Consider the following 24034-nt stretch of genomic DNA (forward strand, 5'->3'; position numbering starts at 1 on the left):
CTCATAACACCTTCTAGTCAGAGGGAGGAGGCGCAACAGAGGTGGTTCCTCCTACAGGACAATCGGATGTGGACAGACAGTGCCCATCAGGGCTGGACCCGCTGAGCTGCAGGAGATAAAAGCTGGAGGCTGCATCAGTGCTGTGAGGCTAACTCAGTGGGCAGTAGCACTGGTGGCCACTAGATGTCGCTGCTGCCGCAGCAGTGAAAGTGTCCTCCTCCTTTCCTGTCCCCGCCAGACTCAACTCACCTTCCCACCTAGTTTTTGCTCACCATCACTGTTCTTTTTTCTGCCTCCAGCACACCTAGGAATATGTTCCCATCATACCATCCGGCCTTAGAGCATGACGATTAAGAGACTCTAGCTGTAGCCTAGAGGCTGAATGCCCGGAGTTGGGTCCAGACCTGCTAAGAGACCTCTGACAAGTCACTTGACTTCTCTGGATTCAATTTCCAAATTGCTAAGATGGGATCATAATAATGCCTACCTCACTGCGTTACCGTGAGGATCAAAATGATAAAATCCCCTACAAAGCATAGCAAAGGCCTGGCATATAGTACGTGCTTAATTAGTGTGGATATTTTTTCAAGTTTTATACAATTTTAGTGCTGGAGGGTCCTCGACTGGTCACCATGGCCATATTCCAGCTGGGAAGGTGGACTCTTAGAGAGGGGGCTTCTTTCTCTCCCACGGCAGGTTAAGTGGTCAGGATGGCGGGCCCTAGAGCCCCAGCTCCTGACCTTGGAAATACCCCCTCTCAGACCCACACGGCTCGGCCACGAGTTTGTACAGTTCGGGATGCCCGGTACCCCAGCATCCACCCCGGCCCCTCACCGATTTGCTGGCCGCTCTGTGTCCAGCAGCTTGAGGATGGATTTCCCGTCCATATCCGAGGGGATGTCCAGTCCTGCGATGTCCAGGATGGTGGGGGCCAGGTCAATGTTGAGGACAATGTGGGGATTCCTGAGGGAGGCATGGAGAACAGGACTCAGTCACCTGGGCAGTGATGACCCAGCCTCCCTCGGGAGAGGGGCCGCCGGAGGGATGGAGACCGCCAGGGGCTGACGCCCTGAAGGTGGGAAAGCTGCCACTGATCGTGTCACTCTCCTGCACCTCAGCCGTCAAAGCTCCCCTCTGTGCCCCAATTCAGCTAAACCCCACCCCTAACCTGTACCCGCCACACCACCACAGGGGCTGCACTTCACAGGCCCCAGCTGGCTTCTGCTTGTCTGTTTCTTCTGCCAGGAATGCCCTCCCTGCCCCCACTCTCTGAGCAAAGGACACCTTCCTTTAAGACACACCCCAAATCCTGGATCTTCCCCCGGACCCTTCTCTGAACCTCTGAGGCAAACACTGGCCCCCTTGCTTTTCCTAGAAGGCCAAGAACAGTCTGGCCTCAGGGCCTTTGTCCTTGTGTCCCCTCTGCCCGGAATGTTCTTCTTCCAGACTCCAGTGAGCACTCTCACTCACCACCTTTAGTTCTTCCTTCAACGATTACCAAGTGGCCCCAAGATCCCCATGCTCTGGGGCTCACACCCCACTGTGATCCCCTCCCCTTGAAGGTGGGCCAAACCGCTGGAACATGGCAAAGGTGATGGGGATGTCAGACCAAGGTGATGTCACGAGACATACGACTCTGTCTTGTTAGCTGACCCTCCCTCATTTCTTAGTATCCCCTGGCTGGCTTTGAAGAACAAAGCTGCCATAAGATCGCCCCTAGCAAGGACGCCTGCTGAGTACTCTGAGAGGCAGGCTGTGTGAGTTCAAGTCCTCTGTTTGCACTTGAACAGCCCCCGGAGTGGGGAAACAGGTCCTTCCCCAGTTGAGCCTCCAGATGAGACAGCAGCCCTGGCTGATGCCTTGATTTCAGCCTAAGCAGAGGACCGACCTAAGCTACGCCTAGACTTCTGACCCACAGAAACTCTGAGATAAAGCACGTGTGTTGCTTTCAGTTGCTAAGTTTCTAGTGATTTGTTACACAGCACAGATTACGGACACAAGGCCCTTCCTGAGGACCCCATTTAGAACTGCACCCCTCCCCGTGCTCAGCCCCTTCTTTGCTCTGTCTTGCTCCTGAAGCCTTGTCACGCTCGCGTTTTACTATGTATTTTACTCATTTAACTGGTTGGTTGTCTATTGCCCAATTAGAATCTAATGGGAAGGCAGTCGTTTTTGTCTGTCTTGTTCACTTCTCTATCTGTAGTACTTTTACACTTAGAGAACACAGTAGGTGCTCAGTAAGTGTTAGTTAAGTGAGTTTTGTTATTTACCGCTGCCATGCGTCTGTCACTTCTTCCGTGTCCTGCTTCTACATGGGGTGTTCCCGACATGGTGGTTAAGTGACTTTCAGGCTGTGCCCGGCACAGGGTCTGCACCGGTTGGATGGATCATGGCCGCATGGACACATTCTCCATCAAGGTGGCACAGTGCCCTCCCGGCCCCTGTCTGGTTCCCTGGGGTTGGGGGGCAGGGCCTGGGTCCGAGGGTCTCGGATGTCTTTCACTTTCTCTCTCTCTCTAGCCCAGCACCTTGTGAACACTGGACAGGTAGTCAGGTGTGCTGGTTTCAGGGGAACCACTGACTGAAACCGCCCGTCCTGACCAGGCAGGTAGTAATCATTTGCATGAGTTATCTTACAGCAGGAGGTCCTGGTAAGGAACGCGGAACTGACACGCTACCACCAATCAGAAGAATTCGGGAAAGGTCAAAAGGAGAGAGGAGACGCCAGTCCATATGTCCTACCAACCTCCCAGAATCCTTCTCGCTAGAATCTATCTTGGTTGAGCGATGTGCGGGCTACCAGGAAGGACCCTGAGTCAGAATGATTGGCCAGAGACAACCCGGAAACTAACCCCATTACCGTAAAACCCCAGACTGTGAGCCACGTGGCAGAGCAGTTCTCCTGGGGTCCCCGACCCTCCTGCTCTCCCCTGTCTCAGAGAGAGAGTGAGGCTGCTCTCTCTCTTGCTTTGTCAGTACCTGTGTCTCCTCAGACAATTCCTTTCTGAGTGTTAGACAAGAGCCCACTCTTGGGTTCTGGAAGGGGTCCCCATTCCTGCGACACTGGGGTGGTCATGGGGGTGAGGCTGGGGAAGGTGGGTGAGGCTGCCTGGTGGAGGGGCTTGAAGCTGGCAAGAGGCGTGACCAGACCACTTAATCAGGCAGGAGGAGGGAGCTGGAAAAGTCCGTTGGGTGAGGGGGCGCCAGGGTGAATGTTGGCAACTAGCAGCTGGATTGACCTGAGGTTGTCCGCAGGTCCTGCTGCCCCCAGGCTGGGTGGGACGGACAGGACTGCTTTTCCCACCCAGCACCCACACCTTGCTTGGTGGGAATAGTTTCCACTTCTGGAGGCACTACCTGGCCCCATTCAGATTCCACCGCCTGATGTACTCAGCCTGGTCACACAAGGTTTTCTATCACCCTGGCTACAGTGAGTGGCTCAGGGATGGACACGTGACCAGTCAGGGCAGTGAGAGTCAGCCTCAGGGCTTCCGTTCAAACCACTTTTAGGCCATTTCCCAAGCGGAATGGCCTAAAAGTCTGGGGCTGTGGTGACCCTGCCACCATGAGAAAAAAAGCTGGCCTGAGAATGAAGCCAATTCAGAGGATGCAGGACTGAGAGATGGAAAATGAGAGCTTCCTGTTGTCATTGTGTGACTGCTGGATCCCACCATACCTGAAGCCAGCACTAACCTTGGACTTTCCAGTTACTTTAGTGACTGCATTCCTCATATCCTATTTTATTTGCCTTGTTCAGTTTGAGAGTCATTTCCGTTCACAACTCAAGGAGTCCTGGCTGTCAGCTCCAAGTCTGACATTAGCACTCTCTTTCTCTGTGGTTTTGGGTCCTAAGAACCAGATCACAGACTCTGAGGCTGACCAATACAATAAGAGATGCTGGATTATAGTTCTGTCCACCTTCGTTTTTCGAAAGCAAATAATCCCAGTGACTTTAATGGTCCTATATATTCTTACCTAAAAAGGAAAAACATTTACAAATATCAAAGTCCCAGTTTTGAGACGAATTCCAGCTCCTTCCCCCCTGTGTCATGTAACCTCAGGCAACTTAACCTGTGCCTCTGTTTCCTTGCGTTTAAAACAGGGACAATCCTAGCATCCACCTTACAGGGTTGCTGTCACGCGTAAGTGGATTACCTGGATATAAGGGCTTAGACCAAAGCCTGAAGAATCAGCACTGGATCAGCACAGCTATCGCTATAATAGCTATTATTATAGGCGGGGCCCTGAAATCCAGACAGGCAGGGATTTGATGAGGTTGGCAGAGGAACAGTGATGAGGCTGGGCTAGAGCTCACACCGTCTGCTTTCTGGAATTTCCACCAAACATCCCAGGCGGTGGGAACATCTTGGTCCTAAGACGGCGCCGCCAACGCCCTTTCGGGAGGAATTCTGAACAAAGCCAAGTCCGTGCCCGTGTGTGGTCTCGGCTCAGAGGGAAGTCAGACCTGATGCGCACCTGAGCGGTGACTTATCTGCATTTCAAAACACGTCCGAGTTGGTCTCCATGATGTCTGGGCTCATCCGAGGACGCTGCTGCTGTGATTCCTGGCCTCTCTACCTCTCCCTGCCCCAGACACGGCATTTTTGCTGCCAGAACATATCATTTCAAAGGTTAACCCAAGGGCAATGGTGGCCAAGGGCCCACGTGGCCCTCGAGGAAGGATGGGGGAGGCTGCTTCCCTTAGCGCTGTGGCCAAGCTGGCCCAGCTGATCTCAGTGGATGACGCCGCCCGGGCCGAGATGGCTGGGCTCCTCCCTGACAACCTCCAGACCCAAAGACCGCTCAGGCCAGACAGAAGTCGAGGTGGCAAGCCCATGCATTGGTGGTGACACATACACAGTCCAGGTCCCCGATTCCCCGGCACAGTGCCCACCATGGATGGTCTGTTTTCACAGGTGCTAACAGCTCCCGGCCTCTCCTTCCCCAGTAGAGGGGTGTGCAATCCTCCCCGGGTGGCATCACCACCGTTTCGCTCGGCACCGAGGTCCGCCTGCCTGAATCGTGTGCCGCCCCGGGGAGTGGCACGGGGCTGCCCGCTGAGCTGCCTGCCCATCCGGGTGCCAGTGGAGCCTGGAGGCCTCCCTGGGACTTTGGGGTGCTGGGGAGGGGTGGGTGATGCACTTACAGCGAGCCGGCCTCCACGTTGGGGCCCCTAACGTAGAACGGGACCCTGATGTCGAACTCGTAGGGCATGGACTTCCCTTTCACCAGGCCGAACTGGCCGATGTGGTAGCCGTGGTCGGCGGTGTACACGACATACGTGTTGTCCAGCTCACCTGTCTCAACCAGCATGTTGTAAATCTGAAACGCAGGCGGGGTGGTGAGGACACGCGGAGGGAAGGCGGGCAGTGCGCCCGGCCCACTGTCCCAAAACACGATGCTGTGCTGGGGGCTCAGGCCCCTGTCCCTCCGGCTTCGGGTCTTCGCTCAACTGTCACCTCTCGGCGGGGCCCCTGGGGCTGACCCATGCATCACTGTAGCCTCCCCACCTCCTGTCCCCCTTTACTTGTCTTCCCAGCACTTCTCACCTCCCTCTCTTCTACTTATTCGTAGACTGTGTCCCTGCATCAGAATGTACGCCCCATCAGGGCAGGGACTGCTGTCATTTTATTCCCTGCTGTGTCCCATGTGTGCTGGCACTCGACAAATGCTGTTGGGTGAATGAGTGAATGAGTGAATGAGTGAATGGCCTGGGGCAGGAGTCTGTGATCTACAACAGCGCTGCGCGACAGAACTTTCTGCAACGCTGGCAGTGTTGACACCTACGGCACCAGCCACACTTGGTTACTCAGCACTTCAAACGCGGCCAGTGCACCTGAGAAACTAAATTTGAAATGTCATTGTATTTTACTGAATTTAAATAGTCATGGATAAAATTTAAGAAATATATCCATGCAATGGAGTATTATTTAGCAATAATAGTAATAAAAAATGAAGCGCTGAACATGCCCCCACCCGGATGAACCTTGAAATCATCACACTGAGTGACCACATATTGTAGGACTCGTCTTACATGAAATGTCCAGGATCCACAGAGACACAGAGTAGATGAGCAGGTGGCTAAGGCGAAGGGGTGAGGTGGGGGGAGGTTGGGGTAATGGCTAAGGGCTGCGGGGTTTCTCTCTGGGGTGATGGAACTTCTAAAATCGACCGTGATCGTACAACCCTGCAGACATATGAAAACCACTGAAACATACACTTGAATTGGGTGAGCTGGGGGGTATGTGGATCATAGCCCCATAAAGCTGCTAAAAAAAACGTCCGCAGCTGCGGGCGGCTCCTACAGTGAACAGAGCAGAGCTGGAATACAAGCTCCCCGAGGGCAGGGGTTTCGTCTGGATTGCTCAGAGCTGTTTCCCTGGCCCGGAAGGGCGCCTCTTCCTTCTGCCTCTGTTTCCATTCCTCTCCAGATGATGATGCTCGGAGGGGTGTGGGGGGAGGGGCAGGGAGGCTGCCAGCCTGGCGTGGCTGGGATGCTTGGGGGTAGGAGGGCGGCCTACCGTCTCCATGGAGTCATCCACGGACAGGAGGGTCTGCAGGCGCTTCCGCTGCAGCATGTTGGTGAACTGCATGTGGATGGGCTTCATGGGCCCCGTGTAGCGCATGATCCAGTGCTTGTCGGGGTTGGGTGCATAGTTGTAGCTCGGTGTGCTGGCGGGCAGACAGGCACAGAGGTCAGGTCAGGCCAGGGGTGGGGGGTGCCTGGGCCCCGCCCCCAGGTCCCCCCACGCCTCAGGGGAGCAGCCTTCCCCGCGCTGGGGCTGCAGCTCAGGGTGAAGCCGCCCCCACCTGGACGCCAGAGCGTCGGGGGCTCTGCCCCACGTCAGGTCAGCATCTCTCCACATGCGGGGTGTGCACGTGGGAAGACTGGGGGGCACAGCCGTAGGTAACCTGGAGCCCCAAAGGGAGAACGTCCCTCCCATTTAAGCCCGGTCAGCACGCCCGTCACGTGAAGGCTAAAGTCTCAGTCTGTGCCGGGCTCTCCTCAGCACCTCTCTAGAATCTGCTCGCCTCCCTTTTGAAAGAAGGAGAGGGCCTCCTGTGGGCACAGCACCCAACTCTAATTTACTAGCACTGCATTTACTCTTCAGTTACCTTGGGTAGATGGCAAATGACAGTTATCGTGGTTAATTAAGGCGTGACTACCGAATTTCCTTTTGCAATAGATTTTGGTTAAAAAAGAGGAAACTGGTTAAAAATTAGGTTCATAATAGGCAAAACTGTAAGGATGGTGCCTGAATGTGTCCATTTGGGACACGCCACGTTCTCTGACTTAGCTGTCACAGCTATTCTTCCCGCGTGGTTTAATTTCCCATTTACAAAAGAGGAAACGGGGTCAGAGGAGTTCCGAGACCTGCCCATGGTCTCACTGAGTGGACGGTGGAGCCACTGGCCTCTGTGACTTGTGCTGTGGGGTCAGCTGTGATGCCTAATGATAAACGAACAAGTACATGGTAATCTTTGACCAGCCCCGAATGGGCACTGACCACGCGCTGGCCACACCCAGAAGGGTTTGCCTACATCATCTCATTTAATACTCAGAACAGTCCTAGGAGCTGGTGCTTTCCTTCTCCTTGTGTGAGACATGCGGACACGGAGGCTCAGTGAGGGGACAGACTTGCCAAAGGCAGAGCTGGGGTTTGAGCTCCCGGAATGGGAAACCCCACAAGGCTGGGTGTCCCTCGCACTGGGTCTGGTGATCCTTGAGGGTCAGGCTCCCCTCAGGTCTTACCCACGCCCTCCCCAGGCAAAGCTGCAAAGAGAGGAAGTTTCCACTGCTTGAAGACAAAAAGCTTTTCGAGAGGCGCTTCAGCGGGCAAGGGCTGCGGGGCATGGGGGAGGGTAGGAGGGCCCCAGACTCCCTTCCTTCGTCAGGACCTCAGCCCCTCCCTCCCCGGGGTAGCAGGAAGGACGCTGCGGCTTGTGGTGCAGCCTGACAGTTGTGGAGACTGTTGCTATGTAGAGCGGGGGTGAGTCATAAGATTCCTCCTGGACTTCGCTTGAGTTTCTGGCTGGTCTCCTGCTGCCCTTTGATTATGAGAAACGCCGCTCTCTCCTGTGGGCCGGCTTAGGGCCTGACCCTCGTGTAGAACATCCCAGGAGCAGGGCCACCCCCCCTCGCCGCCCTCCCCCACCGAGGAGCTGGAGGGGTGCTGCTGGGCCGGGGGCTGCACAAAGAGATGCCCTCGGGGCTGTTGGGGGTTTTGGGAAAATTGTTCCCGTGGCCCCAGGGGCCCAATTCAGGATGTAATTTGGAGCAATCATCCCTGAATCTCTTAGATTCTCTCGGGCTGGTGTCTGCCCTTGAGAACAGTGAGGGGTGAGTCTGTCAAGAGTCTGATTTCAGAGGCCGTTTCTCTGGAGACGTCTTTCGGGCAGGATCTGGAGGCCAGCAGGCTGCGGAGCCTGGGGTCCCGCTTGGGGCCGAGGCCGGCTTTCTGGTCCCCTGCTTGAGGCCAGGCTCCCCCTGCTACCCCGGGATGGTGTCACATTTTCACATGAACCCAGATGCCTGCAGAACAGAGTGGAAACCCTCACCTCCACAAGAATCCGAGGAATGTCTGCTCGTTCACAACCGGCCTGAAGCATAACATCCCCTCTTGGGCTGGGGGCCCTTCCGGCCCCTCCCACCGTGTGTCTGGAGGCCGAGGGGCCGGAGCCCTGGCTCCCAGCCCCACCCCGAGGATGTGAGCTCGGGCCTGGCTCCCAGGCGTGATAAACGGAGCGTCCGTGAACCCGTTCAGATGCCACGCGTCAGAGGAAGCTCTGGGGGCTGTGGGTGCGTGTGCCTATTGTCTGTGTGTGTCTGTGTATGTTTGTGTGTCTGTGTCTGTTTCTGTGTGTGCGTGTCTGTATGCTTGTGTATCTTCATGTTTGTGTGTATCTGTGTTTGCATCTGTGTTTATCTTTATGTGCGTTTGTGTGTATATGTGCTTGTATCTTTGTATCTGCGTGTGTTTCTGTGTATGTCTGCATATCTGTGTGTATGTGTATCTGTGTGTCCGTATATGAGCTTGCATGTATATGCCTGTGTTTGTATGTGCATTTGTGTCTATATATGTCTATGTATTTATTTGTATCTTTGTTTGTGTCTGAGTTCTGTGTGTCTGTGTGCATTTGTGTATCTATCTGTTTGTATCTTTGCGTATTTGTGTCTGTATCTGTGTGTGTATGTGTCTGTGTGTGTCTGCGTGCATCTGTTTGCATCTCTATGCGTGTACGGAGCTGGATGGGGCCCCGGGCTGGTGCAGTGGGACCACATTGCAACGAGCAGCATTTTTCAGAACCCACAAGCCCAGCCCGAGAACATGGCACAAGGCTTGATGGGGTGAGTCTCTGACAGGAGTCTCGTGATAGAAAGATCTGGAACTCTGTCCCCTCCTCAGCTCTCCTGACTGTCATAATTAAACATCCCAGCTGCAGAACTTTCTGGTTTGGGGTTTTGTTTTGAAAATGATTATACCCCAGAGATAAGAGAGCCTTTCACACATAGCCCTAATAAGGCACAGGGGGTGCTCTGGGTAAGTAATGGCAGCAGGCGTTGCTCATGTTCAATTTCTATAATTTTCATTTCAAAGGGAAAATAAATGAGCAGGCAATGTCAAACCATCTCATCATGAAACTCCAGGGCTGCTGGGGGGCAGGGTGCCAGCACCCCTTTTAGAGGAGACACTGAAGAAGCAAAGTGTACCTTCCCCCACTCCGCGGCTCCTCCCTTAGGGGGACTGAGTTGGCCACACGCCCCCTCCCTCAAAGGTGGGCTGTGGGTGAGGGTGGGAGGCTGGCATCTCAGGCAGGAGGAGAGGGCTGGGGTGGGGGCAGCCACGGCAGATGTGCAGAGAGGCAGTGCTGCCGTCTGCGGAGTGAGAGGGGTGCTGCAGTCCCTGGAATGCAGTTCTCCACCATCTGTCAAATCCTGCTCCCCAAAGACCAGGGGATCAGCAGGTTAACACACTGCCTCATCCTCTCGGAGCCACTCTGGGCTCTGTCAGAAAGTAATCACGGCGAGGGGGTTGAGGAGGGCAGTGCATTCTGATTGCAATGAAAATTAAACACCCGGAATATTCAGGCGGACTCCAAATCACCCAGTCCTTGTCGCCCCAATGTCACAGCAAGGGCTGCTGAGTATTGCTGCTAAGCAGGAGGTGGTCTGAGGCAGAGAAAAGCAGAAGAACTTTCCAGAAGGATTTACTAGCCAGCTGGAGGGAGGAGGACTGGAGGGGTGGGCAGAGAGATGGGAGGCAGGAATGGGCGCCGGATTTGAATTCGAGCTCTGCCATTTACCAGCTGGGTGACCTTAGGGGAGTTACCTCATCTCTCTGTGCCTCGGTTTTCCCGTTGGTAAAATGGGAATACCAAGTGTGACAAGCAGCCTCCAAGAGAGCCCTCAATAGCCCCCACTTCCTGGTAATCACACACTTGTACCCCCTCCCATACTGCAGGAGCACTGGTCTGGGCAACCAATAGAATGTGGGAGAGATGGTGTGTCACTTTGAGATTAGGTTATAAAAGACAGCATCAGCCCGATGGTGAGATCTGCTGGTTGAGGGGCAGCCGTGTGAGTGAGCCCCAGGCAAGCCTCAGATGGCGGCAGCCCCAGCTGACACCTTTTTCGCAACCTCGGGAGACCCTGAGCTAGAACCTTCCAGATAGGCCACTCCCAGATTCCTGACTCACAGACACTGCGCGGTGATATGCGTTGGTGTTTTAAGTTGCTCAATTTCGGGGTAACTTGTTATGCAGCAATAGATAACTGATACACCAAGGGTCACTGGGAATATTCAGGGATTCCCTGCAACGTACAGGGCTTAGCACAGAGCCTGCCATGGAGTCAACAGCTTATAAAGGCTGTGAATATATTAGTAGTCTGATGAAGCTATGGACCCTTTCTCAAAAGTGTTTTAAAATGTGCAAAATAAAATACACAGATTGCAAAGGAAAACTATTATACGGGTATACACCTGAAATGCTGTTCTACCCACAGACCTCTCGGTGGGAGGATGTGGGTCCCAAGTCAAAAACTCTTGTTGCCTGCTTTGCATTGTTATTACTGGATCTGTATCCCAGTTTCCTCAGAGATCAGCTGTGTGTCCCTGGCTTCTTTAAACCGGGAGGATTAGAGACAAGAGGCAGCCTCGTCTCTGTCATTACATCACTGTGACCGAGCCGGACCCTCCCACCTTCGTGCCACCCAGCAGCTCTGGAGGCAGCGCCCCGAAGCTTACATGTGCTGAGACGCGTTGGGGAAGAGGCTTGAGTACTGGGGGGCCGAGTCCTCGGGGCCGTGAGGGGCTGCGTGGCTGATGACCATGAGAACGGGCCTGTGCGGGTACATCTTCTTGGATGTACGGAAGAAGCTCACGCTGTCGTTGGTGATCAGGTCTGTCAGGTAGTCCTGGGGGGTGGGGAGAGACAGGAGAAGGTGTGAGGAGCTGGGCATCCGTGCTGAGTGCCTGCCATGTGCCAGGCGCCGTGCCGGGCATCGGGGACACAGCAGTGACCAAAATAGACAATCCCTCGCAGAGCCGACGGTCTAGGGGCAAAGAGACAATAAATAAGCAAGTAAAACAGGGAATGTCAAATGATGTTATGCACAACAGAAAAAAAAGCAGAGAAGGGGTTAGGGAGGACGGGAGAGGAATTACAATTTGTCACTCATTCATGATAGATCTTAAAATAATAATAGCTAACACTATTGAGTTCTTATGGTGCTCCAGGAATTGTTCTGTGTTTACATGTATTAGCTTGTTTAATTCTTATATAGCTCTAGAATGTAGGTGTGATGATAAACCCTGTTTTCCAGAACAGGAAATGAAGACCCGGAGAAGTTAAGTGAATTGCCTAATGTCACACAGCTGATAAATGTTGCAGCCAGGCCTCCTGAGTGCTGGTCCCTAAGTCTGACGTCTTTTCAAGGCTCCAGGGATACCATCATGCAGGGTGGATACATCCCTGCAGTCCTGGAGGGTCTGTACTGGGGGCGGGAGCAGACAAACGTATAAACGAAGAGCCAAGATAGTGACGACGTGTGACAGAAGAAGGAAATTAGACAAAATGTGACAAAGAGTAACTGGGAGCTGGAGTGGGAGGAATACTTTAGCTGGGGCAATCAGGGAGGGCCTCTCTGAGGAGGTGACATTTGAGCTGAGACCTGAGTGATGAGGAACTGGGCATGGGAAGATCTATTGTTATATCATTGGAGTTCACTTTCAGCTGCTTGCTGGAATCCTCAGGGGAGCTTTACTGATGGCTGGGCTCTCTTCCAGAGATTCTGGTTTAATTGGTCTGTGGTTCAGTCTGGGTACTGGACTTTTTAAAAGCTCACCAGGAGATTCCAATGTGCAGCCAGGAGTGAGAATCACTGACCTAGAGGAAGTGTTCCAGGCAGAGGGAACAGAAAATGCAAGGCCTCTGAGGCAGGAATGAACTTGCCTTGTGTTTGAGGAATAGAAAGAGGGTGAACAATCATCAGGTACAATGCCGCGACAATCAAAGGAGCAGCACAAACACGGGCATGTAGTAGTGTCTCCAGAAAAGTGAGACCCACTTAGATACTGGGCAGGAGGAGAGAAGAGTGGGAGGAAAAGTGATGGACAGGAAACAAGGGCTTTAAAAGCTCAGCTAAGAAGCTGAGATTTGCCTAAACTCTTCCTGAATTTGGTAAATCTTTAGCTGCTGATTTCTTTTGAAGGTAATGAGTTCTTAAAAATTTACCTTCTGCTTCTCCAGAAGCAGCTCTGTCCAAAATGATAACTTTCAAAAAGAGATATTATTTTAGAGAAAAGAGAAAGGTGAAGAAGTGGCTACAGCTTCCACCCTGAAGTGAACTGTACCAAATACATACATACTCCAGGTGTACCTGTGCCTCTAGAGGTACATGCCTCCAGGGACATCTGTGCTCTATGCCTGTGTGCACAAGGACAGTCACTGCATCACAGTGACCAGTAATGGGAAGATGATTAATGAACTTGCACTGCTTTCATACTGTGCAGCGCTGTGCAGACATTAAAAAGGCAGTAGGTCTGTAGTTACTGAGGTAGAAAGTTGTCCAAGATACACTGTTAAGGGAAAGAGCAAGCTACAGAGTCAAACTCTGGAAGATTCTATTTTTTTTTTTTTTTTGTGGGAGAGAGTAGGAGGCAGGGTAGAGAGGAGAAACCAAACCCCTACCTTCATATGCTTTTGAGCACCAAGGGAAAATCCAGGACAGATACCAAAGTGCTAACTGGGGACCAGGATAAGGGGAGAGAGGGGAGAAAGTCACTTGCTACTTTATATACTTTTCCTTGAATACTTTTTATGAATAATTTTGGGGAGTAAAAAAAGGCTTTATAAGGGGGTCCTGTAGAACCTATTACCTAAAAATAATATTCTATGTGACATAAATCAAAGAGCTGCTGCTATAGCTGTGGAACATGATCTAAAGGTGTTAGAAATATCTTGTAACTAGTAGTGGATCTAAAAATGGAGCAAAACCCTCTTAGGTGAAAAGGAGGGGTTGGGACCCTGGGTGGGGAGGGGCGGGAAGAGAGCTGCTGTTCTTCATAATAAACCCATTTTCACTATTCGCTTTTAGAACCATATATGTGCTTGACTGGCTGTGATTAAACATGTTTTTTTTTAAAGCCACCAATACTATCCGTCACCAGGACAATGCAATGATGGAGCAGTGAAAAAGAATGAACTAGAGGTACACACATCAACATGGATCTATCTCACAGACCTGATATGTAGAGAGCTATGTACGATATGATACTCTTGATATAAAGTCTAAAAACACAAAACAATATTTTATATTGTTTGAGATGTCTGCATATGGAATAAAAGAATTAAATGCATGTGTGGGAATAAGCGGCCACCACAGGACCTCCCTGGGAGGGGGCAGCGGGACAGGAATAGAGCTGGAAGGGTGATGGAGGGGCTCCAACAGTCTCTGTGACATTGTACATTAGGAAGCGTGTGGGGTGGTTACTGTGTCTGCCCCTCAAGGATGGTGTGAGAGGGCTTCAAGGGCCGAGAGATTAAAGCTCGTGACACGGTGCCCTGCACGCAGCCAGCTCTCGGCAGGAGTCAGTGAACATTACGCCGTCTCGGGGGCGGGGCAGGTTTTCTGCACGTCCATGAGTCTCCTATCTTTCCTGGTCCTCCTCAGAGCCACTCCTACGCTAAGCCTTTGCTGGTCCCCTCTGTCTGCATTAGGGCGTCTACAATGACATCTGACACTGGTGCCTGCAGCCCCATCCACCCACGTGGACTGGAGGGGACCACACCATCCTGACTCTGGGGGTGGGCATGAGCCTGGGTTGGACCAGTGAGAAGCAGCCCTTGGTCCCAGTACGTGAGCTGAGTCCTGGCTCAGAGGGAGGGCCGAGGGGGCCGGGGCCGGGGCCGGGGCCTGGGCCAGGGCAGTGGTGACACTGTCCAGTGACAGCTGGGAGCGGACCCCACCAGATAGGTCATGTCCACTGACTGGATGTGTGGGGTGCATGGAAGGGGGCAGTCAGGCCCCACCCCCGTCCCTGCTTTCTGGTTTAGGTGAAGGGTGCAGAGACGGGGGTCCAGGAGAATGTTGGGGCGAGGGTGGAAATGCAGAGTTCAGCCTTGAACAGGTTGAGTCTGGGGTGCCTGGGATCAGTCAGAAATTCAGAGTTATTCACAGAAAGGGGGAGACAGGTGGGAGGATGATGAAGGTCAAAAGGTGAACTTTCTAGAAGCTGGAGACTGGCCGATAGACCATGAGGAAGTCACCCCCTGCCTCCCTTTGGCTCTGGGCCAGGCGCACTCCACCTCCCAGGTGAGGCGGGCACACCTGGGTATTCGGGAGCTAGATCTCCCCTCCCCACCGCCGTACTCCTGGCCGCACCTGTGCAGGGCGGCGGTGATGCCAGGGTCCCGGGGACTTTGCTTCCGCTCAGAGTTTCGCAACCACAGCTGGCAGCCAGGGACAAGGACAGCCTGCCGGACACCCAGGAGGGCGTATCCCCACCTCCCCCACCATCCCGACCTTCTTCGACAATTTGCTCAGGTAGCCAAGAGGAACCGCAGTGCACCCGAGGAGACTGCTAGCCTGCGGCTCTGGGCTGTCCTCCTCAGGCAGTCATTTACCAGTAGGATTTCTCGGGAAGGAAGAGGGGGGCGCTCCTGGGGACTGGGGACCCCAGTGACAGGTGGGCTTGCGAGTCTCCCTGCCTCTTTCCCAGGCTTGGCCTTTGCCACTGTTTCTGTTGCGGAAGCTATGATTTCTGAGCTCACTTAGATGTTGGGTGCCTATTCCCGGGGTGCTGGGCTCCCTGTTAAGGGTGGGTGTGTGGCCGCGGGTCCCTGTCCCCAGGGTACAGTCCCGTGCAGGGCGCGGAAAAGCTGTGCCGCTAAGAGAGGGGAGAAGGAAGCAGGGGGGTTGGGGAGGGGTGGAGGCGGGGGGGGGGCAGAGACTGTAAGGACAAGAGGGGGGCGTGGCTGACAGGAAGCCCCTCTTTCTGTCTGGGTCCGGGTGTGGGGAGAAACGTGTCTTCCGTAGGTGCTGGTGGGAGTCGCTCACACTTTGCCCCATTGAAGCTCGAGTTTCTGCCTCTTGTTTGAACTTGGGTGAGATAAGCCAGTTCACCCCATATGTCACAGGACATCTCCCCAGATCAGAGTCCCCTGGCTCCCAGGACTCAATTTTCTGCTTGGGAAGCCCCACCCGAGCGCCACTGGGTGGCTTTAGGGCTGTGCCGGGAAACCTGTGGCTTTACTCTCAGACAGCTGGTGGAAGGCTGGGTGGGGGTGGGGGGGAGCAAGGAGGGGAGGTTGTCTCGGCCTCAGGTGGCAGCTCCCAAGCCCACCTCTTCGTATTTTCTTCACTTGGCAAGTCAACCTTGCGTGACAGAGGGTCTCCTTTCCTGAGCCCTTGGCTTCCCTGGGCAGCAGGTTTGTCCAACTTTCATTCCCAATCATGATGCTGATCCCTCACCTTCGGAAGCGTCTACAGCAGTTTGTGTTTAAAAGAGATTCACATCTCTAAGGAGCAATCATTTTACAAAGGGTGAGGGCCCTGGAGTCAGAAACACTGGGTTCAAGTTCCAGCTTTATCACCCGCTAGCTGTGAGCAAACAATGCCTTTCTGCACCTCAGTTTCTGCATCTCGAAAATGGGCCCAATAACAGTCCCTTGTTCAGATGGCGACAAGAGCACTTGACATGGACTTGCTAAGTGAATAAAGCACTTAACATGGAGGCTGGTACTGAGGGAACCCACGATGGACACTGGCTCTTACTGTTATCAGGTATTTGCTCGACTGACCTTCATAGCAACATTGCGAAGTGGACACCATGCCCATTTTTACAGATAGGGAGACTGAGGCCACAAAACTAATAAGCAATTTATTCAGAGCTAGAGCTCAGGCCTTTGTGTTTCTTCTCTGGTTTCTCTCTTTTTTTCCCCCACAAACAAAAAGATTAATGGGAGGCTTAGATGGTGGTTTACAGCAGGTCTCAACAAACCTTTTCTGTAAAAGGCCAGATGATAAATATTTGAGGCTTTGCAGGCCAGAAGTCTTAGTTACAATCACTCATTACTGCCATTAAAGCTCAAAAGCAGCAACTGCATAAATGAATGGGCGCGTCTGGCTGCAGTAAAACTTTATCCACGCACACTAAAATTTGAATTTCATGTAATTTTCACATGTCATGAAAATCGCTGTTCTTTTGATTTTTTTCAGCTGCGTAGAAATGCAAAAACCATTCTAAGCTCAAGTGTTGTAGCAAAACAGTTGGCAGGCTGGCCCATGGGCTGTAGTTTAGAGAATGGATTTTGAAGCCAGATGGCCTGGGTTCGAATCCTGAACGAACCCCTTACTAGCTGTGTGGCCTGGTTACTTAGCCTCTCTGGGCCTCAGTTTCCTCCTCTGGTGATTGGAAATAGTAACAGCAGACACCTCATAGGCTCTGGTGAGAAATGCATGGGTTAATTCGTGTACAACGATTCCAGCGGTATCTGGTGCGTGATACCCTCTAAAAGAGTGTTAGCCATCAGTCCTCAGGAATCACAACGCCTGCATTTTCCTTGTGAAAATTAAAACAGTACAAACGAAGCTGAAGTTCCCTTTGATTTCCTCTCATCCCCACTCCCAATCTTGGCCTCTTTTGTCCTCTACTGAGAAATAAGTGTCTCTCCAGATGTGTTATTACATACGCTAGAGTATATCGCTTTATGCATCTTTTTACATTAATCCTATCACACCGTGTACATTCATTCATTCATCCAACACACAGCAGTGAACGAGATTAACGCACATTCCCGTCTTCATGAGCCTTGTATTCGAATGAGAGCACGATGAACGCATGAATCCACGATATATATATAGGTCTGGCGCATCAGTGGTGATGGGGGGGTCGAGGGGGGGTTACCCTGAATACAGGGTGGTCTAGGAGGGTAACATCTGACCAGGGACCTGAAGGAGTCCTGAAACTTGCTTTTCCCACTCAGCCTTATGTCCTAAGCTTTTCTGATGGCTTTAGGCACAGATCCCCCTTGTCTTTTTCCAGACTTCTCCACGGTCATTCAGTCGCTTCCCGCATTACTGGGCTTTCTTGGTTGATTTCTTTCCATGACAAAGTGGCAGCCCACAGCTTGGCTATACCCGCTCTGCACACAAGGAAGGCTTCTCCAGAACAGACAGAGAGAGAAGTGCACATGCTGGGCTGAGGGGGGGTGCACTCAGGTTCCTGGGGACCGCCGTTTCTGCAGAGCGCCCCCCCCGCCGACTCACCTGGACCCTCCTCCATCTCCCGACCTGGTCACGCCTATCTCCCTTCCACTGCCTTCTCCCGCCCTCTTCGACCATTAGTGCTGGCTCTGCATTATTCTTTTCTCATCATCACTGCCTCTCTTTCCACTCTGCCACGAGGACCCCTTTGGTGGCATCTGCCCACCTTTGGGATTAGCGATGTGGGACAGAGTCCTCAGAGGGCCTTTTGAGGGGCTCTTGGGAAGGGCTGCCACTTCCTCCCTACTTGGGCTTCCCGCCGAGGCCCCCCAGGTCAGTGTCAGCATGATGCTCTGACCTGACGGAGGCACTGGGCCTCCCAGAGCGTGGGGCTCCCGCCCCGCAGCTCTGCCTCAGCTGGAAACTCCAAGCTCACTCCTGTTCCCTCCCGGTGCTCTGGCTTCCGCTGCCCACCGCTACCCTTGGGAGTTGAACTCTGGACCTGAGCCAGCTCTGACCCCACAGGGCCTCCCACCCCTCCGTTTCCAGGCCTCTGGTAACTGGGGCTCCAGGAATTCTCCCACCTTTGGCACAGGGGCTCCTCTCATTCACAGGCCGAGATGTATGGATGGTAGGAAATGGGGTGACAAAGCAGCCACTGCATGTCCCATCCTCAGCGCCAAGGGGATGGAGTATCCCTGGATGACTTCATTATTGGGCTGTGCTGAGGCCAGGCGTGGACACGGTGAGGAATTTTAAAAAGGAGGGAGTGGATTTTTCTGGGTATTTGGAGAATCTGCCTGCACTGAGGCTGGGAGGAGAGAAAAGGTATGTTCTGCACTGAGAGACTGTGCTTTGTACTGCCAAGGAGTCCAGCAGAGTTGCTAAATCCCCCCAACCAGGACTCTGGAATCAATTCATTCGGGAGCTCCTGAAGGCAGGCCTACTATGTGCAGAGGGAGACAGAGGGTCAGGGAGAGGGCACTGCCCAGGTGATGTCACGTGTGGTGCCTGCCACCTGGGGCCTGGACTGATCAGACTTACACTCAGGAAGGGGACACGTGGGCGGTGATTACCTGTCAAAGGTGGGAGGGCTCCCCAGATGTGCTGGTGTTCCCAGAAGGGGAGTGGGATTGGGTGTGTTTTGGCTGTTGAGCATGTAGTCAGCCTCCTTCCAGTGGAAACTCTCCATTTTTATCTGGGGCTCTATTCTCAGCTGATGTTCCAGGGTTGAGCTCAGTGGTAGGGCTCCCGCTACACCCTCCTCTGGGTCAGGAGTGCAGCGTGTGATTTACAGCCCATCAGAACACTGCGTTCCCCTGGCCACACTGGTTGGTTCAGGGACAGACATGTGACTGATCCAGAGCCCATGAAACTAGCTAGGAATCCTGGGAAGGAGACACCCATGCTTGCAGCTGGGCAGGAAGCTGAGAGGATGCAAGGATGGCCATATTGGTACCAGGAGAAGAGAGACAGACATACAGTCTGTGGATGAGGTCGAAGAGAAGAAAACAGAATATAAAGGAGTGAGAAACCACTGCCTAATCCAGCCATGTGTGATGCCATTACTGCTGGATCAGTTATTAAAAAGGCTAATATGTTTCCTCTTCAATTAAGCCATTTTGATTTGAGTTTTTGTTCATTTCTGCTCACAAACAACTGAAAGAGGCCAGTCTGATTCAAAAAAAGGATAACTCGGGCTTCCCTGGTGGCGCAGTGGTTGAGAGTCCGCCTGCCGATGCAGGGGACACGGGTTCGTGCCCCGGTCCGGGAAGATCCCACATGCCGCGGAACGGCTGGGCCCGTGAGCCATGGCCGCTGAGCCTGCGCGTCCGGAGCCTGTGCTCCGCAACGGGAGAGGCCGCAACAGTGAGAGGGCCGCATACCAAAAAAAAAAAAAAAAAAAAAGGATAACTCCTATAGTTTAGAGTAATCCAGAAACGCTTCATGGAAGAGAAGACAGACAAAACTTGGATAAACTCAGGACAGGGAAGCACTAGTGAAGGTTTTGAGATGGTTGTAACAACTGACAAGGCTGGTCTGGTTGAAATGGCTCATACTGGGGATGACAAAATAGGAGACTGGGCTGATGTGCTTGTGTGCGGGCGTGCGCGTGTGTGTGCGTGTGCGCTTCTACAGTATGTGTGGTGTTCTGACTCTAATACAGGTGCCATCACTTCACAGTTCATAACACACCTCCACCTCTAGACCACAAACTCCATGAGGACGGTACCTGGGTCTGTTTTTGTTCATCCTTGGATACCCAGCACCTGGCACATAGTAGGCTCTTAATAAATACTTGTTGAGGGAATAAATGACTAATGTAATCAACTCCCACTAGTGCACTCACTTGATATGGTTGTTGTGAAGATTAGATATATTGTATATAAAACACCCAGCATAGTGCCTGGACCATAGTAGGTGCTCAGTAAATAGGAACGCCCATTATTAAGATGCTAGGATGTGCCCATTTTCCAGATTTGGGAATTGAGGCTCTTAGGAATGGGTAACATATCCAACAGCACACAATATGTTCAGAGTCAGGCTTTGAACCCCCAGTCCACTGCACAGCCCCTGGAGGGCAACGGGCAGCAGAATACAATGGGCTGCAAATCCATGGGTCAGGTCTGGGCCTCAGGTGACCTTGATTCATGCAGTATTTTAGAAATGTCTGAATTAGCTGTCAATCCTTAAAAATTCGACTTCACAGGAAAAAAAATATACAAATGTGTGGCTTCTGTTGAAAAGTCAGAAAACCTGGCCGTCTCGGGCCCACAATGCTACGTGGGACAGACAGTCCTGATCCGAGAGTTTGCTGCACCGTCTTAGACAGCTGAGTCCTCCACAGGCCCCCCCGCTCCACGCTGTCTCACCTGCTCCCAGCCTGCTCTCCTGTTTGCGTGACGGCCTGTCCCCTGGTGACTTCTGCCTAGGAGCCTTGTGTGGCGTTTTAGAGACAACGAGAGGAAGGCCCCAAGGAATCGTCATCAGAGAACCCTGGTTACGACAGTAAGTCAGGCCCAGGGCTAGTGGCAGTGGGAATGGGGAAGACAAAGAGGTGGATTTGACAGACCGGAGAAATAATGTATCTGCTGCGTGGGATGCCGGAGCCGATTCTGAAGATTTAGTTGGGGCAGGAATATCTGTGAGTCTCCAGATATATATTTTTTAATGGTAAGTTTGGATGAACCGTCAGTGTTAGCCTCTCCCTCCTTACCACCATCATCATCATTATCTAAGCCGGGGGTCAGGAGACTACCACCCACTGGCCAGGTCAGGCCCCCTGCCTGTTTTTGTAAATAAAGTTTTACTGAAACACAGCCATGCTTATCGGTTTACATATCATCTATGGCTGTTTTTGCACCGCAAGGCAAGACCCGAGCAGTTGCAATAGAGACTATGGCTTGTGAAGTCTAAAATATTTAGTATTTGGCCCTTTACAGAGCAAGTTTGGTGTCTGACCTGGACTAATATGTTCTGAATATTTACTATATATGCAATGGTCTCCTCTCATGCTCTACATGTATTAACTTATGTGATCCTCAAAAACATCTGTGGAAAAACCACAATGAAATACCACTATGCCCCCAGCCAAATGGCTATAATAAAAAAGACAATACCTGTGTTCAGGAATGTGAAGCAACTGGAACGCTTAAACATTTCTGGCTGGGAAGTGTAAACTGGTTCAACCATGTCACATATCCTATATCCCAGCAATTCTACTCCCAGGTGGATAAGCCAAAGAAATGGGTTCATATGTCTACCAAAAGCCACGTGTAAGGATGCTCACGGCAGCTTAGTTCACAACAGACCCAACCAGAGGCAACCAAAATATCCATCGGTCGTTGAATAGATGAATATCTGTCATCTGTTTATACGACAGGATACTACATAGCAATGAAAAGGACACGTGGCTGACATACACAGCCATGTGGATGAATCGCACAGACGTGATGTTGAGTGAAAAAAGCCAGATACAGAGAGCACATATGATATGATTCCATTTATGTGAAGTTCTCGAACAGGCAAAACCAATCCACGGTGATAAAAGTCAAAATAGAGGTGGTGGCGGTTTTGGCTGGAAAGGCGCATGAGGGAGCCTGCTGGGGGCTGGAAATGCTCCGCAGCTTGACCTGGGCGGCACCTACACAGACGCACAGACGTGTGAGAATTCCCTGAGAATTCACTTAGGGTCTATGCTCCTCACCTTATCTCAGCTCAACAAATCAGAACTAGAAAAAGTATGTCCTAGGGAACAAACAGATTAAGGTATAATCACACAATGGAAGGCTATACAACAAGAACGAAGGACCTACACTCACACGTAACAACATGGGAATGTCAAGAGTGTTAAGCAACAAAAGCTGGATACAGAATCAGTCTACAATGCTGGAAGTCTGAGTAATGGGTGTCCTTTTGGGAGCGGTGGTTGCTGGGAGTTACATGAGGGGAACTTCATGACCTACGTGAGCGCTGGTTACATGTGTCTGCTCAGTTTTTGAAAATTCATTGAACTGTACACTCTATATGCACACTTTCTGTAAGAAAGTTCTGCTTTGGCAAAATGTTATAAAATAGTACCCTCATATCACCGGGCACACACACACACACACACACACACACACACACACACACACACACACACACACACACACACACACACACACACACACACACACACACACACACACACACACACACACACACAATGGAACATTATTCCGTCCCGAGAAAGAAGGAAATCTTGCCATTTGCATCAACATGGACATACTTTGAGGACATTATGCTAAGTGACGTAAGTCGGAGAAGGACAAATACTGTGTGATATCACTTGTATATGGAATTCAAAAGAGCTGAACTCATAAAAACAGAAAGTAGAATGGGTGTTACCAGGGGCGGGGGGTGGGAGAAGTGGGGAGGTGTTGTTTAAAGGGACAAACTTACAACTAGTAAATAAGTGAGTCCTGGAGATCTAATACACAGCACAGTGATTCTAGGCAACAGTACTGTATTATAGACATCAGACTTGCTAAGAGAGACTACGTCTTAATTATTCTCACCACAGAACGGAAAAGGTTATGCAACGTGATAAAGGTTTAGCTAACATGACAATGGCAATCACACTGCGCTATACACATGTATCGAATAAGCATGTTGTATGTGTTAAACTTACACAATGTTGTATGTCAAATATATCTCAATTGAAAAAACCCAACACTCTTACATTGCCATTTGCAGCAACAGAGATAAACCTAGCATTACACTTAGCGAAGTAAGTCAGAGAGAGACAGATATGTGATATCACTTATATGTGGAATCTAAAAATAAAACAAATGAATCTAATACAAAACAGAAACAGACTCACAGACACAGAAAAACAAACTTATGGTTACCCAAGGGGAAAGGGATGGGGGGATGGGGGGAGAGATAAATGAGAGCACGGGATTAACAAACACTACACACGAAACAAATAAGCAACAAGGCTTTACTGCATAGCACAGGGAATTATATTCAATATCTTGAAATAACCTATAATGGAAAATAATCTGGAAAAATATAACTGAATCACTCTGCTGTACCCCTGAAACTAACACAATATTGTAAGTCAACTTTACTTCAATTTCAAAAAATGAAAAATAAAACAATACTCCTAGAAACAGAGACTATCATTTGAGAAATGAGAAAACTGAAGCAGAGGATGTAAGTAAGCTGCTCAAGGTCACACATGTAATAAGTGTCGCCGTCTGAGCCCAGGTAGTCGGGCTCCCGTGTCGTGATCGCCAGGGCCGAGCCCCACCGCCTCTCCCAGCCAGGAAGGGGGACTCACCTTGGAGTAGTCAAAGCCGTGCTTCTCCTTCACTCCATTCCGACACAGTGTGTAGTTATAAAAGCGGGAGTTTTTAAGGAGGCCGACCCACTCCTTCCAGCCAGGCGGTACGTAGGAGCCGTTGTATTCATTAAGGTACTTCCCAAAGAAAGCTGGAGGGGAGAAGGACCAGGAGGCCACGTGAGCACACAGAGAGCAAAAGCCATCTCTGTCCGTCAGCCGACAGCCATTTCTAAACCATGGCAGGCCCAGAGCCTGGCGACAGCACTGCCCTCTGAGCCACGGAGCCCTTTGGCAGGCAAGTGCAGCCTACGACCCCCTTCTCAAATGTTCTCACGCGCAGAAAATAAAATATAGAAGATTACAGAGAAAATCAATTATTTTGAAATACAGTTATCAAAATATTAGGAGAATTTGCCATATAGTAACGTGTCCTTAAAAAAAACGAAGATTAAACGCAAGACCTTGCAAGGAATGATCATTTCAAAGTAGTGATGAGT

General features: G+C 51.5%; 1 protein-coding gene across 3 annotated transcripts in view; it reads right to left on the reverse strand.

Moving 5' to 3' along the window:
• SULF2 (sulfatase 2) overlaps positions 1 to 24034 on the reverse strand; it is a 141073-nt gene that overhangs the window by 25575 nt on the left and 91464 nt on the right. For all 3 annotated transcript variants that reach the window (XM_030848796.3, XM_030848792.2, XM_030848791.2), the window contains exons 4-8: positions 23535 to 23686; positions 11247 to 11416; positions 6522 to 6672; positions 5147 to 5322; positions 835 to 963 (exon numbers count right to left, since the gene is read on the reverse strand). In XM_030848796.3, the coding sequence (XP_030704656.1) occupies positions 835 to 963; positions 5147 to 5322; positions 6522 to 6672; positions 11247 to 11416; positions 23535 to 23686 (778 nt within the window). The remainder of the gene's footprint in view (positions 1 to 834; positions 964 to 5146; positions 5323 to 6521; positions 6673 to 11246; positions 11417 to 23534; positions 23687 to 24034) is intronic.

This window comes from Globicephala melas, chromosome 15, assembly GCF_963455315.2.
Source record: "Globicephala melas chromosome 15, mGloMel1.2, whole genome shotgun sequence".
NCBI lineage: Eukaryota > Metazoa > Chordata > Mammalia > Artiodactyla > Delphinidae > Globicephala > Globicephala melas.